At 45.6% G+C, this 16,514-nt stretch overlaps 1 protein-coding gene across 1 annotated transcript in view; it reads right to left on the bottom strand.

The window, feature by feature from the left end:
- Positions 1-16,514, bottom strand: part of ATP8B2 (ATPase phospholipid transporting 8B2) — a gene marked incomplete in the record, with an annotated part of 2,601,455 nt that overhangs the window by 1,968,411 nt on the left and 616,530 nt on the right. The window contains 1 exon segment of the mRNA XM_044080643.1: positions 8,133-8,246. Coding sequence (XP_043936578.1) covers positions 8,133-8,246 — 114 coding nt within the window.

The raw sequence follows: 16,514 nt of genomic DNA, 5'->3' as shown, positions 1-16,514 counted from the left end.
CATTTCTTTGTGATGGCCTTGAAGATGTCCAGGTGTAGCATCCATTCGTGAGCATCCGAGGTAGTTCTGCTTAACATGTCTGCTAGGGTGTTTTCTTTTCCCGGCACAAATATTGCCTGTAACTGGATGTTGTAGCTCAGAGCCATATTCCAAAGGTCCAGAGTCATTCTGCATAGGGGGTATGAATGAGTGCCTCCCTGTTTGTTGATGTACCACATGACTGTGGTGTTGTCTGTCCTCATCATTAAATGGCCTTCTTTGAGGAATGGTCTGAAATTCTGGATTGCTAGTTTTACTGCCAGCATTTCTTTTTGATTTATGTGCAGGTGCAGCTGGTCTTGAGTCCATAATCCTTGTATGCATTTGTCCAGCATGTGTGCCCCCCAGCCTAGGTCTGAGGCGTCCGTTGTGATGGTTTGGCTTGCTTGAAAGTTGTGGAAGGGCAAGCCTGGGTTTGACTGGCATGCTTGAGCCCACCATAGGAACTCTTGTTTCAGGCATGGGATTAGTGGGATTTCGGTTTCTAAGCTGTGCCTGTGTTGAGACCATAAATTCTTCAGGTACCACTGTAGCTTCCTCATATGCAGTCTGGCATGGGGGACCAGGATTATGCATGATGCCATGAAGCCCAAGGCCTGCAGTACTTTTCTTGCTGTTAGTTTGTTCTGCTTTGTTAATGCCAAGAAGTAAAGAGGGAGTTGTTCTTGTTTTTCTGCAGTTAGGGATGCCATCTGTTTTACTGTGTCCAATTCCGCACCCAAGAATGTTCTTGTTTGGGATGGTATCAGTCTTGACTTTTTTAAATTGACTGTGTATCCCAGGGCTTGTAGTAAGCAAATGACTCTTTGTAAGTCTTTTGTCAGCTTGCTTTTGTTGTCCGCTTGTATCAGGCAGTCGTCCAGGTATGGATAAATTTGGATTCCCTGTAGCCTGCAATGAGTGATTACTGATGCCAGGCATTTTGTGAATACTCTGGGCGCAGTAGATAAGCCAAAGGGCAATGCTGAGAATTGATAATGCTCTGATCCTGCAAGAAATCTGAGGTATCTTCTGCAATTTGGTCGTATGGGGACGTGCAGGTATGCCTCCTTGAGATCTAGAGTTACCAGCCAACACTCCTTGCCCAGCATGGGAAGAAGTTGCTGTAGGGTCAGCATTTTGAATTTTGGGACAATGATGAATGTATTTAAGACGGACAGGTCGAGAATAGGTCTCCAACTTTTCTTTTCTTGGTACTAGGAAGAGTCTGGAGTAGAATCCTTTGCCCTGTTCTGTTAGTGGTACTCTTTCCACAGCTCTCATCTTTGTTAATTGAGCTATCTGCTTTAGAGCTTCTGTTTTGATTTGGAGGTAGGTTTGGCATTCCTCTTTTACTGGTAAGGTGTGGAAGTGAAACCTGTAGCCTTGGTCTATGGTCTGCAAAATCCACTTGTCTTTTGTGATAAAGTGCCAATTTTTGAAAATAAGGCTAACTTTCCGCCTAAAGGTGCTGCTATTTGTTCCCTGGTAGGCGGTGTCAGAGCCAAGTCACTGTGATTGTCCTGTTGCAGTGGCAGTGGTTGTGTCTGTGCCTCGCTGGTTATTGCCTTGCCACTGTCGTCCTCTGTAGGCACCTCCTCTGGATTGATTTCTGCCTCTGGAACGTCTATTCCTGCCTCTCTGAGATTTTGAGGAGTCTGGAAAGGACCAATTTTTGGAAGGCCAGTTCCTGCTAAACCTTGGGGGCTGAACCTGTAAGAAATCCTTAACTGTTTGTACAGATTTTGCCTTCTCTTCCATTTTCTTCATTACTTGCTGAGCAGGAGTACCAAATAGACTGGCCTTATCCATAGGAGCATCTAACAGCTTTGCTTTGACATGATCCCCCAAGACCTGTTCTTTCAACCATGCATGCCTTCTTATAACCGTGCCAGTCATGGCTGATCTAAATGAAGCCTCCAGTGCATCATAGCCACATTTTAAAGAATGGTTACTAACCTGCTGAATGTTATTCACCATTTCTAAAACATATTTCTTATCTAAGGAGTCATCAGAGGACAGTTTCTTAGTTAACTGATCAAGCATAAACTCTTGGTATTGGATCATATGAAACTGACAGTTCAAAGCTCTAGCTGAGAGAGTAGCAGAGGTGTAAACTTTTTCCCCATCTCTAAGGATCTGGATTCCCTTTCGAAGGGAGAGGGTTTTTGCTGAGGTCGGCTACTGCCTTAGGCCCCTGGGAGATAGTCTCAGGATCTGCAAGTGGGGCCTTGTATAGGTGGTGATGAGTGTCTGGTACCCTGTAAAACCTGTCTGGTTTGGCAGGGGCTGGAGGTAAAGTATCAGGAGCAGTGCAAACATCATTAAATGCATCATCCACAACAGGCAGAACTGGAGGTATAGCTAAGGGCCTATGTTGTGGTAAGTGTAGAAAGGTCCTAAGCCTTTTTCTTGAGTCTGAGAAATCTTGTCCCTGTCATTGGAATTGTTCTCTCATGGCATGTAAGGTCTCCCCAAAGGAAAATTCCTCTGGTGGAGAGGCAGATGGAATAGATTCCTCAGCATCGGAATCTTCATAAGTAGAAAAAGGAGCCTCTGGATGGTCTGTAATGTCTGAGTCATCCAAGAATCATCAGAGGACACTGGCTCTGGGGGCTCTGCTCTAGGTCTCTTTTCTGGAGGCTGAGAGGCCCTGTCTGTGTGAGATTGGGATCCCCTAATTAAAGAGATGAGATCCTCTGCCAGAGTAAGCATTTGTGAACTGGAACTGGGCCTGTGTGAGGGGGGCTTAACAGGCACTGATTTAGCAGTTTTGGCTGCTTTAGCCCTGGCAAAGGCCTTAATAGACATGGCTGCAGGAGGCCTAGCAGCACCACGTGCTGGGGTAGAGACATCCAAAGGGATGGTGTCTGATAATTCAATAGGAACCACATTAGTAGGCAAAACTTCAGAGGCCGATTCAACTAGGGTAGCAGGAGCCTCGGTAGTAGTCATGGATTCGGCTGAAGATTGACCCGCTTGCTCGGTTTCGGCCGAAACCGAGACACTCGCGGTTTGCTTAACCGTGGTTTCGGCCGAAACCGCGGACCGCGAGTGTCGGTCTTTTTCTTTGCGTTTTTTAACAATTTGAGTAGTCGGAGGATCCGACGGCATAATGTACGCAAAATCTGAGCCGAAAAACTGTTCAGCAAACTCAGACTGACGCCTAAGCGTTCGTCGGTTGAAGGAAGCACAGGCTAAACAGGCTGCTACGTCGTGGTCTGGGCCTAAACAAGATAGGCAGTAAGAGTGGAAATCTTTATGAGGTATTTGTTTCCCACAAGTTAAACCGTTATTTACTTTTTCTGACATCGGCTGAGGCAAGAAAGAGTCCCCAACGGGGTACTTAGCTTTTTAGAAGTCTTCGAAGTAGTATTCGGTAGTAGTAATCTCTGGATCTGACCGACCGGCACTTGCGAACAGCTTCTGCTTCGGGCGCCACGCGGCAAGAAAGACCGAGGAAAATGGCGTCGGCTGATGCCTTTATACCCGAAGACCAGCAGAGATGACGTCGGGTGAAGTGCGACACCAGCCGAGGCCAGACCCAGACTTTGGAATCCGGCCGACCGAAGGGCTGCCTGACGACAGGACAACCCATTTGTTATGACTGCAGATGCATCCTTGAAGGACATCACAGCATCCATGGGACCAGACAACATCCCAGGCTGCGTTCTACACAAACTACAGAACGAACTGGCACCCCACCTAAGTACCATGTTCAATCATAGCCTGCTGAATGGCGCACAGCAACAGTTATCCCACTTCACAAGGGGGAGCCACCACAAACCCTGGGAACTACCGTCCCATTAGCCTGACAAGCCTGCTCTGCAAGGCCATGGAACGTATCATCATGGAACTTATAAACAAAGACATTGGTAATCTCCAAACTCTGCACCTCACCCAGTTTGGGTTTGTAAAAGGCAGATCATGTCTCCTAAACCTGATAGACTTCTTTGAAGCAGTCACCAAAGCCGTAGACGAGGGTAAGGTGGTTCACACAGCCTATCTAGATCTTGTCAAGCCTTTCAACACCATCCCCCACTCTGGAATTATAGATGAACTCACTAAACTAGGTATAAATCCCTATGTCACAAGATGGGTTGCCAACTGGCTCACTGACAGAACCCACACTGTGAAAGTAGCAGACTCCAAATCCGACTTCAGACCAGTGACAAGTGGAGTACCACAGGGTTCAGTCCTGGGTCCTCTGTTTGGTACCTGCTTCTCTAAAGTACAGGCTAACACAGAAGGTCTTTGGCTATCGAAGTTCGCAGATGACTGCAAACTAGGAGCCATAATCGAAACTCCTAACGATGTGGACATCCCACACAAGGGCCTCACAGAGACAGATGCCTAGTGTCAAAGCCATGGCCTCAAGCTCAATGCCAAAAAGTGCACCGACATCCCCTTTGGTAAAAACTCTGTACCCATGAACTACAACATAGGCGGTAGTATACTTAACACCGAAAGTGTGATAAGAGACCTTGGGACACAGGTGGACAGTAGTCTCTCCTTTGATAATCACATCGCCACAGTAGTCAGGAAATCTTTCTACATGGCACACCTCATCACAGAAGGTTTCTCATCCAGAAAAAAAGAGGTCACTGTTCCCCTCTACTCATCACTCATTAGACCCATTATAGAGTACAATGCCCCTTTTGGTATGTACCGCACAAGACATGTACAACTGGAAAGACTGCAGAAATACCTCACAAAGAGGATTACCGGACTCAAACAGATGCCCTACGCAGACCGTCTCAAAAAACTCCAGCTTTACTCCATCGCATATCGCCTACTCAGAGATGATCTCTGCCTAACATACAAAGCTGTGTCAAACTCAGAGCTGTTGGACATGCTCCACTTAAAGAAATCCCAATCCCTCCAAGCTACACGCTCTAAGGACCTAAACCTTGTCACCACAATAAGCAGAACATGCTGGAGGGATAGATTCCTGTCCCAGAGACTTCCCATACTCTGGAATAAACTACCTATCTATATCAAACAAAGCTCCTAATTAGCACTCTTCAAGAAAAATCTTGGTTGTATGGGAAATAGGAAATTCACCCCGGGGATCACCTCTGTGGCTCTGCTCAACAGTGACACAGGAAAATAATTTTCTTGGGTGGCAAAAGCCAGGGTACCTTTTTGGCAGGGCTTGTATAGGCCCCAGGGCCGATAGCCTAGTACCTACCTATGAATCTATGAATCGGAAATAGGCATTTTCCGCCCACAAGAGGAGCAGCTTTAAAACCCAAAGGTTTATCTGACATAATTGAATCAGGAAACAAAGAACGAAGTAAAAAAACAAGCCAAAGTTCGAAAAACCAGAAAAACCTGATAAATACGTACAAAACACTCGCACACAACTTAAAAAGAACCAACTACTTACACATCACAAAAAGTAGACTGAAACACAAACCCCAAGAAAGAGACAAGAAGAAAGGGTAAAAATAGACTGGGAGGGGATATCTAAGAACAGAAAACTACTTACTAACACTACAACCCCAAAAAAATTACAAGAAATTTAAGAAATCTTTCAAAAACACTTACACTAAGAGGAGCTGAGCAATCTGCGTCTGACTGACTGAGCGGCAAACGAGATCTGGGGGAGTGCAGGGCAGCAGAGCATTATGGGAGGGGAGGAGCTTGAGCTAAGTTGTGTTCCGAGTATGCCGGCTTGGATCCGATATCCGATCCAAGACCCTAACGTGAGGAATGATGACTAGATAACATCAGATCAAGGCTATATACTATTACAAACCTGGAGAGCAACAGAATCCTCTTCTGAAACTGAATGGTGGCAAGTGAGATCCAAGGTATGTAGGGTTGGCATGACACTATGGGTAAAGGGGGGAGCTTAAGAGTTTTTGATCCAAAGATCTGGTAGACACGGCAGAGTCAAATCTGAGCCCATCAGCTGAGCAATGACTGAAAAGGGCAACATCAGATCAGTTCTTAACCAAACTGCTAAAAGCTCTAATTAAAGTAAGGGAACGACTTTTGTCCATCTGGAATCAGTCGCCATGTACTCAAATTTGCAACATGTTTACTGTGCTAGGTAACATGCATGGAAAGAAAGCACTATGGCATCAAAATCTAACTTTAACCAGTTCTTAAAGTTGGGACTTCTCTCCCACTGAAAAAAGTTTCTGAAAAAAAATGTTTTTTTTTCTCAAGGAGGATAACCCAGTTCAAACACTGAAACCACAGGCCATTTTCAGATTCTTCTGGCTTCATGAAATCCTCAAAGCTTCCAAAAATGTACCATCTTTCTCATCTCAACAACTTCCAAGACCACCATCTCCAATCCCTATTTATTCAACTCCCATTTCCAAAGAAAAATAAAGAAATTAAAAACCTTCTTGAGAAAATCGAAAATTCTCCTGGAACTTCAGACTCACTACTCCTCTGTTTTTTAAAGCTCTGTAGGAATTAGATTTCTGTCCCTCTTCATCATAGTTAACCTTTCTATATGCAACAATTCTATGCCTGCATTGTGGAAAAAGCTGTTGTCAGACGTCATTCCAAAAAAGTGGATTTTAGACCTACTTCCACTCTACCACCTCCAGTCCCAATAGTAATATTAGTGCATCCATAGTTTGCATACTTAAAATGCTAGCTAAACACAGACATGATTTTTGGTGAAGTAAAACTGCAAAAACAGCAATTGTGCTGCATACAGACAAGATTCTTGATAACATAATTGCAACCTTAGCGAAGAGATTTTTTTTTTTTTCACTGATTTAACAGTCATCTGACCTTGGATTAATTTCTTCTTGATTAACTTATTACTGCAAGTATTAGCACAATCAAGTAGTTTGTATATTGCCTTCTAGACAAAACTTTATGTAAAAAACAGTTCTCTCTCGGACAATAACCCCACCAAATAAAGGCATTCCCCATGGTTCCAAAGCAGCTCCACTACCTTTCTCAGTTTTATAAATATACAGGTTGCCATATCAAAAATGCATTTTTTTTATACAGGTGACAGTCATATGCAGAGAGCCACCTCACTTACATCAGTCATAAAAAATGTCTACTTTCAAAGAACCTAATACGATATCAAAATGTCTCAAGACAAGGAACATCAGCACCACAACAAAGGAAAGCATGAGATTTAGTACTAAACAAAAACTTTAGTTTATCTTAGCCCCAAAACTTGGCATATCAACTCCTTCCACAAACCACTTTAAAACACTCCTGATTTCAAATACCTCAATTATGTCATGTCCAATGTCCATCACTGCAGAATATCTCACTTCTCCCCCAGCCCCCATGAAGGCAAACACAATCACAACTAGCATATTTTCACCTCAGAGTACAGTCTTCTTTTAATCACTGCCACCTTCCAAAAAATCTGACATTTCTTTAAATCATGATCAAAAGAATCTGCAGGTTCATCATTCTAGTTCCATATACTGTGCATCAGTACTCAGTCTTAGTCAAAGAGCAGACTTACTAACAGGGTCACTCCTGTTGGTCTTCATTTTATCACATGGGCAATCTAATATTGAACTATAATCTCAGATTTCCCCCTCCAAATGCCCAACTAATTTATTAACAAGACAAGGTGTAGCAAGCAACCACTGTTTTTTCACAGCACTATAATAATGGACCACATTCTCATGAATTTAATTTCGATCATAAACCAATGGTATTGGGGAAAGTTTAATGCAAATGATTTAGTTGCAGTTGGGTCTCATATATTCCACTCCACTCTTAATACTTAACAGGATGGGACCTAACTTTTCTTCTCTTTTGATAATTTAGCTGACAACTTTGAGCGATCCATTCCTTTGAGTATCCTTCCTGCTAAAGGTGCACGCATTAAGTCTGCATAGTTTAACATCAAAGACCATCAGATACTGTAACATTTCTTCTTGCTTTGTTCTACAACAAATTTAATAAATGCATATATACACAAAAACACACATTACTGTCCTGCTCTAACTCTGTCACTATCGTACAGCTTTTTAATATATTGTACAGGTGTGTTTGCTTCAACTGTACAATCGAGCTTACCTCCTGGGTAATGATTGAAATTGATCAGTATGGAGCAGTGCATTAACCCGGTAATCAAGTTAAAAAAAAACAAAAAAAAAAAAAGCGCTTACCTGTAAGATAAGGAGAAACAGGAAATAGGTGTTGGCTACTTCTTGAAACTGTTCAAACAGATTCACAGGTAGAAAGGTGATTACATTGTATTTTGATGTTTTGATGCAATTATTCTGGGAGAAGACAGAAATAAAGGCCAATAAGTAAAGGAAGATTTGCACTACACAGTATTTCCAAGTTAATATGAACATTTCTAGAGCCAGCTTCTCACACACAGTTGCTTTACATTGTAATAGGCAAGACAAGCAAGCACCTACATAAACAATGACATTCAAGCATAGATCACTGCTGCAGTAGCGTAAGCTTTACGGGTCCTACTCCACTGCAACAAGCCAGCTTACAAATAGCTAAGGGCATCTTCCACATGCTCCAACTGTCAGGAGCTCAAGCAGAGCTATATAAAAATAAGATACTCATAAGAAAAGCTTCAGAGCTTTTTTGCCACCTTAGAGGGTGCTCCTTTGGCAGGTCCCATGAAACTGTAGGTCAGCTAGTGATGTTCAAGAGTTGGGAAGATATGTCCACATTGTGGAAGGCCTTCCACTGTTTGTGAAGAAAACTTGTGGTTTTCCTGTGAAGTTAGGAAACCAAATGTGTTCAGACCATCACTGCATTTTTGAGAGTTATGTAAATGTTAGAGTGAACTTTGCTATGACAAAATGTTTTACTGTTGACAGAAAGTTTAGACTGTTAACTTTTGTGCATCCACGTGAGGGCAGTGTGCTTGTGGGGGACTATCAGCAGATTACGTACCTTAGAACCACTTTTTTCTGTCCTACAATTTACCAACTCATTCAGGGTCCACTCCCCACTTTCTGCATCTCTCCCTCAGCTTACCTATGGAGTAACCTCTTATATATATACAGTAGTACCTCACCCTGCACTCAAAAAGAAAGATAAGTTTCAAAGTACTCCTCCTGGATCAGGCTATTCTGCTTTAGCCACTGGCGGCTGACTCTGCCTTGGCCATTTGTTGCTCTTCAGACTGCCCATCTATTTCTCCAGTCCTAGGTGTAGCTTTTTCAGCCAAAGATCAGGGATAGCCATGTACTCTGAGATTATAGGGATGACTTTGACGGGTAAGGGAGGGCTACTTTTGTCGCCGCCAGGGCACTGGTCTTCACTTGGCCAGAAGGAACAGGTGGAAGCTGAGGTCAGTCTGCCTAATAGGAGTCTGTTTTCAGGGAGATGGTGCTTAGTAAGAAACTTTCAATCTCCTGTTTCTATTTGTACACACAGTGCAGGCTTGTTGGGGAATGCCAGAGAGCTTATTAATTCCTTTTCTTTGCAAATTCAATCTTCGGACAGGAAAAAGAAAATAGCTCCTTCCCCTTCTGCCATGGAATTTCAGGAAATTCTTCTTAGTCATACTCTCCTGATCCTGAGGATGGTATTTCATCAGATGTCTTTTTTTTTTAAAACTTTATCTGAGATGAAAAGGGTTTTTCAGTGGGAACAGAATGAAGTTCATGTGGCATAAAAAATACATTATGAATTATTACAGACATGCCAAACACTGAGGCTATCCCTCCTGTTTTGCCTGCCTTAGGGAATGTTTTCTCACTGCTTCTACCTTACCTGATGATCATCCTCTACCCATGTCCAAGACTTCACCTCCCCTTGAGACAGCTTTTGGTAACTGTCCCTGGCCAGATGCATAAGAAAGGACAGTCAATATTGTCCAAGTCAAAATGGAGTTAACAGCAGCATCTTTAGCACGTCAACCTTTAAAAGAATTTTGGTTACCAGAGGAAAGAAAAGGAAGGCCTACAGGCACATTCCTGTCCATGGGAAAGGATAGGTAGGTACTAGGCTATTGGCCCTAGGGCCTATACAAGCCTAGCCAAAAATGTACCCTAGCTTTCACCACCCAAAAAAATTATTTTCCTGTGCCCCTGTCGAGCAGAGCCACAGAAGTGATCCCTGGGGTGAATTTCCTATTTCCCATTCATCTGTTTTCCAGGCCTTTTTGCAAAGAGTTCTGAAACAGAACCAATTTGTCTGCTGAGACAGAAGACAAACAGATCTGCTTGGACAGGGAGTGGGAGGGAACTCCCCACAGGTGGACAATCTCATGGAAGACTTCTGGCTATAGTAGCATTCACACATGGAGTCTACGCTCAATCTGCTCAAGGTCTTTGCAGTTGTGTTCTGCTCTGATGGAATGTATCTAACAGTATTTCCTTATGCTTGGCAAGTGCATGGAGAACTTTTGGGCTTGAATCAAAATATTTAAGACTACTAAGAAGCTGAGCTGCGTCTCCCTCAATTCTGACAATCAAATGACTCTGATTAGCCAAACACTGGTATGGATTTGAGGTTTCCCTTGCAGTTCTGGAAAAAAAGTTAGGTATTTACCATAACTTGGCATATGTGTTATCCTGTGTCACTATTCATCACTCTTGGGTCTTGGATCTGACATCAGATCCGAGATGGCAACCTTATAGACAGATTCTAGGCTCTAGCTCCTCCCACTCCCATGATCCCTTGCTACCCTCTAACTCCCCAGATTGAGTTTGCCCTAAGCTAGAAAGCAGCTAAGGAAGCGCTTGACCTTCAGATAGGACATCCTGACAACCTCTAGATCTCGCAGGATGGGGGAAAGAGGGATAGTGATGAATAGTAACATAGGATAACACAGATGTCAAGTATGGTTAGTACATAACTATCTGATGTTATCTGTCACGGTTCCTCACTGTTGGGTCAGTCTCCAGCTACCCTAAATCATGGGTGGCCTCATGGAAGGACATCCCAAAGAACTGTGGAGCCAAAGGAAGCCTCTTCCTGGAAATGTCAAGTTTGCAGTTACTGACAAGTGTGAGGAAAAGACGAGGTGGCTACCGCACAAATGTCATCTATGGAATGACGGGCAATATAGGCATCTGACAGCAACAGACCTAGTGGAATGAGCTCTGACTGAACATGGTAAGGATAAGCCTTTGAAAGAACAAACGAAGGAAACGTACGCCGAAATCCAGCAGGAAAGTTATTTTGGAAACCGCCTGACCTTTCCTTTTAAGAGAGAACACCACAAATAGCTGGCCAGACCTGTGGAAATTCTTTGTTCTATCCAGATAAAATCATAACTGCCTATGCACATCTAGCATACGTAAGAGATAGTCCCCTTTATCAGTAAAATGTGGGGAAGAAAACTGGCAACCGAATTGACTGGTTCAGATTTGCTTCCATGGCAACCTTGGACATGATTGAAAAGTTAGTTCACAGAGCCACTCTGTCTTTATGAAAAACCATGAAAGGCGTTTTGATAGAAAGAACCTGCAATTCTCAAACTATTTTAGTTGAAGTTATGGCTACTAGGAAAGCAATCTTCCATGACAAAAATTTGATATTACATGTGGCAGCAGGCTCAAATGGACACTGTGTGAGAGACTGCAACAGAAGGGAAAGGTCCCAAGGAGGGAAAGGATCCTTGACAAAAGGATGGAGCAAAAAAAACTTTCAAAAACGCCTTGCACAATCAAGAGGAAAATGTAGGTTCCTCACATGAAAGTTAGAGATAGCTGCCATCTGCACTTTGATAGTAGAGAAGCTAGTACCAGCCTGAAAGAGCAAAGACGAGAAGAGTAGGACTTCTGAAATGGAGGCCGAAGCGGCATCCAGTTTGCGCTGCTTAGCTCAAAGAGAACAGTTTCCACTTACTGGAGTAAACCTTTCGAGCGTAAGCTGTCTGAGAGGCCAGGATAGTGTTCTTGACGGGAGAAGCCAGCCTGGACTGTTTCAACATTACCAGAAGTGGACAAACCATGCCATCAGATGGAGCATCTGGAGGTTGGGATTCAGCAGCTGAGAGGGATGGGAAACTAAATCCGGAATGGGATCTAGTACCCAAGGGTGGTACTTAAAGTGAGACCGTAGAAGGGGGAACCACAGTTGCCACGGCCAAAAGGGGGTGATGAGGATCAAGGAGGCCTTGAGGTGACAAGCTTGCTGAAGTACTCTGGGAAGAATAGGTAAAAGAGGCTAGGCATAAAGGAGACCCGGAGGCCAATCATGAACCAGAGCGTCCCTGGGGGATTTCCCATCTGGGGGAATTGGGGTAAAATGCTGGCTGCATTTGTAGTTGAGAGGGGAAGCAAACAGGTTGCAGCTCTGTTCACCCCAATGAAGACAGACCTCTTCCACCACCAAAGGATTCAAGAACCACTCGTGAGGACTCGGGATTGCCCTGCTGAGTTTGTCCGATAACATGCTGGACTCTCCGGGGTTATGCATTGCAATAAGAAAGCACCACATTCTCATGGACTCACGACAAAGCAGATACAAACCTGTGCCCCTCTGCTTGTTGATGTACCATACAACAGCCACGTTGTCTGTGTGAACTGCAATGGAACCTGGACAGAGGAAGGCCTGAAAGGCTTGCAACATGAGGAGGACCATCCTCATCCCCAGAACATCGATATGCAGTTTGGTCTCTATGGCGGACCACTTGCCTTGGACCATCTTTCCCTGAAAATAACCCCCCCCCACCCAAACAGGGAAGCATCCGAAGTCACTGCAGCGCTGGGGGGAGGAAGAGAGAAGGGTCTGCCTACGACAAAGTTGGGAGAATGGATCCAGCAAAGGAGATGATGCCTGCACAGTGGAGTGAGATGATCGGGAGTGTCATCAGATGATAAAGGGAAGACCACTGAGCTGCTAAAATCCACTGCAGAACTCTCATGTAGAACCTGGCTAATGGCACCAGATAGACAGCCACCACCATAGACCCTAAGGCCCTGAGAATAAGGCGGTCCTGAGGGTGAATTTGGTCTAGAAGACAATGGACATGGGTTCTGATTAGTTGTACGTGATAGACAGGAAGGGCTGCAATTTCTGACACAGTGTCCAACTGGATACCGATGAATCCCAGATTTTGGGAAGCAATCAGGTTTGATTTGGGGAGATTCACCATAATCCCTAACTGGTCGAATAACTGGAGTATTTACTGACAGGCAGTGGACAAACAATGCTTAGTGGGAGCTGTGAGGAGCCAATCGTCGAGGTACAGAAATACCTGGAATCCCTGCAGTCTCAGGTGATCTGCGACCACCGCCATGCACTTGAACACCCGAAGGGCAGTGGTTAGACAAAAGGGCAGGGTCCTGAACTGGGCAGTGATTGGCCCCTATTCGAATCCAGAGATGTCTCCTGTACTGCCCGTCTACTTCTACATGATAGTATGTGTTCCTGGAGATCCACGCAGCACATCCAATCGTCCTTATGCAACAGAGGTATGCATGATGGACTGGACAGTGACCATCCACAACTTGGACTTCTTGACAGAGAGGTTGAGTATGCTGAGGTCCAGGATTGGACACAGATCCCCCATCTTCTTTGGCACTAAAAAGTAGTGAGTACAAGTTCTGGATTCTTGTTGTACTGGGGGACCTCTCAGATGGCTCTCTTCTGAAGTAGCTATAGCACTTCTTTTTAAGGTAGCTTCCTCTGATGGGGTGCTGCAGCGCGGAGGCATCTTCTGACTGGAGGTGGAGAATGAGAAAAGGAAATAGAATAGCCCCTGGAAAGGTTTCAACACCCGACGATCTTTGTTAATATTTGCCCAGGCCAAATGGTGCAGAGACAAATTACCACAGACTGCCCTCAGGGCAGAACAGGCAGGCAGCGCTTCAGGAGCGCTGCTGGGGCTTACAAGAGAAGGGTTCCCTGGATCCATGATTTTGCGGGCCCCCCTCTGCCTCTGAGAAGGCATCTGCCGTGAACCCTTTCCACCGACCTCTAGAGGAGGGCTCATCCTGAGCATCTGGAAAGTCAGACTGTGACTTGCGAAACCACATTTTCCTGGCCCCTCACTGCTTTTTGGAAAAGGAATGTTGCAAGGTGGAAAATGATTCCAACAGCTGACAGGGTCTTGCCTTTCTGCTCACTGCATGCAAGAGTCTCTCTGACCGATGGGCCAAACAGGGTAGAACCATCGAAGGGAGTGTTGGTGAAAGACATTCTAAAGCACTCTACAAATCTGCAGTCAGGCGTGACTCTAAATAGCGATGCCTGTGCCAGCCACTCGAGAGGCACCTTCCGTAGGGTTGGCAATTGGCCTCATCATTGAATTAGCCATAGAAGAAAGTGTGGATAGTTTGGGGGACAGCTTACTTAGCTCCCTGGCAGGCAGTACCTCAGAAAGGGGCAAGATCAGCTCCTTGACCAAGTCCCTTTGCAGTCAGGTGAAATGTGCCAGGCAGTTAAGCATCCACAGATCGAATGCAGCTGAGGAGAAAACCCACTTCCATGCCTGTCAAATCACCTGGGACTCACAGTTGGGGGAATGGACAGGCATGCTCTGTTCTGCCAGCTCTTTCATAGTGGCAGCAGCTACAATGATTGCATTAACTGTCGCGCCTTTTGACCAGAACTGCTTTTCAGAAGGGGTACTGAGGAATTTGTCCGTGCATTTGGGAACAGGATTCACAGTATCTGTCTCCTTTCATGCTCTGCTGCCGATAAGGTCTACGGGTTCGTCTGCTGGGGGGGGGGCCCAGGAAGTAGATGGTCCCTTCACGACAGCCTTCAGAAAGACGGACTACTTGGGAGGATGGGGGGAGGGAAGACCAGCCAGCCTTAAGCTTAAGGATTTCCAAGATGTCCTCAAAGGAGACATCCACGGGCAAAGATCTTGGGGACCCAGTTCTCTTCATCAAGGTCTGTATCCTCGGTGAGCGACTCAGTTGAGGTGTCGCCTCTTACACGATCTCCTTCTCCAAGGAACCTCCTCCAGGGGTGGCTCGGGGGAGGATTCAGAAGAGAGGGGGACCCCAATTTGGGCAACTCCCACCTGAAGGCTGGTTCGAGAGGGCTGACCTGGGACAGGATGAGTGGGGTTCACTCAGAGGCTGGGATGGTCCCTGGAAGGTTGGGGAGGAAATTCTTGGAGGAAAATGTCCTCTGCGACCTGGAAAGCAGAAGGACTAGACAATCGCACATCCACACTCCCAGCAGGAAAGCCTGCCTGGGGAAAAGGACCAAGGCAGGCCAGCACCTCCTCACCTCCAGACAGTACCAGCCCAGAGCCGTCAAGAGCCGAAGAACCAAGCGGAAGGGACCGGTCCAAAAAATCAGGTTTAGAACCCCCGCCCAAGGACTCCGGGGCAACTGCTCAGGCCCGGGACTCCGCCTGTCCAAGGGGAAGCTGAGCAGTATTAGTCGAGGACTCAGACGGGGTAGGAAATGAAAGGTCCCCAGGGACCCCAGTCTCACCCCTCTGCACGATGCAAGGCCTGAAAGTCTGAACCCAACCTGGTCAGAGTTAATGAACAGGAAGGTGATGGATCCCTGGCCAGACTGTCAGGGGACGCAAGAAGCCCCAACTCAATCTGAGCCTAAAGAACCACATCATCCTGTCCTTATCAGAAGGGAGAAAACTCCTGGAGGATCTGGAAGAGGTGGAGGACCTGGTCAGGGATGGAAGTCAAGATCCTGAGGACCTCCCCTAAGGAGCTACTCCTATGCTTGGAGGTGAAAGGGATTGCTCCAAGCCAAAGCTGGAGGGAGATTCTTCTATAATAGTGGGATCCGCCTCAGATCAGACGGCAAGCAAGGATCCTTATGCTTGGATCCAACATGACTCGGATCCAACATGACTCGGATCCAAGGAATCCAGATCCATGGCTGGTCTGGATCCAACCTGATCCAGAGACCTTGGATCTGGGAGTGGACTCCTGTGACCTCAGATCAGAGGGCCTCGGAGCGGAGGCTCCGGATCCACAGGAAGTGTCATAGGGCCTAGGACCAGTGTGCATCGGATCCAAAAGGGTCGAGATTGGAGTCTGATCCAAGGCACTAGGATCAGACAGCCTCACATTTTTTGAAGGGGAAGACCCAGGGAGCAAGAGGGCCTACCTCTTGTACTCAGAGGGTCCAGACTTGGCAGGGGACTCACCCAAGGGACCTCCTTGCGCCAACCCTTTTAAAAGGAGTTTGTTTCAGTGCTCGACCAAAGCTCTGGGGTTGAATGTGGTACAAATGTTGCATTCAACCTTCAGGTGGTCGGTGCACTTACAATAAAGACACTCCTCATACGAATTGGCGACAGGCATCTTCCGACCGCACGAGCAGCACCTTTTAAGGCCAACTGGCTTATCGGAAATGGTGGGACTACCCGCAGCCAAAGCGACACGCAAAAATGGAGCCGGTAGAACCACAAGTCCGAACCAGGAAAGAGGTCAACCAATCACACACACAGCACTAACCACTAAAATTATACACTAAAAAACTATACATTAATCGGCAACAGCAAGAAAATAATGGCCACAGCACAAAAAATGCGCCAAAACACACAAGCAATGAACTAACAACAAACAGGAAGGGAGGGACTAAAACCTAACACTACCAAGAGATACACTTCACACTAAGAAAAAAATACACAA

The sequence above is a fragment of the Protopterus annectens genome, chromosome 8.part0 (assembly GCF_019279795.1).
Source record: "Protopterus annectens isolate FY-2018-M chromosome 8.part0, PAN1.0, whole genome shotgun sequence".
Classification (NCBI taxonomy): Eukaryota; Metazoa; Chordata; order Ceratodontiformes; family Protopteridae; genus Protopterus; species Protopterus annectens.
This window is presented reverse-complemented; position numbering and strand designations above follow the sequence as displayed.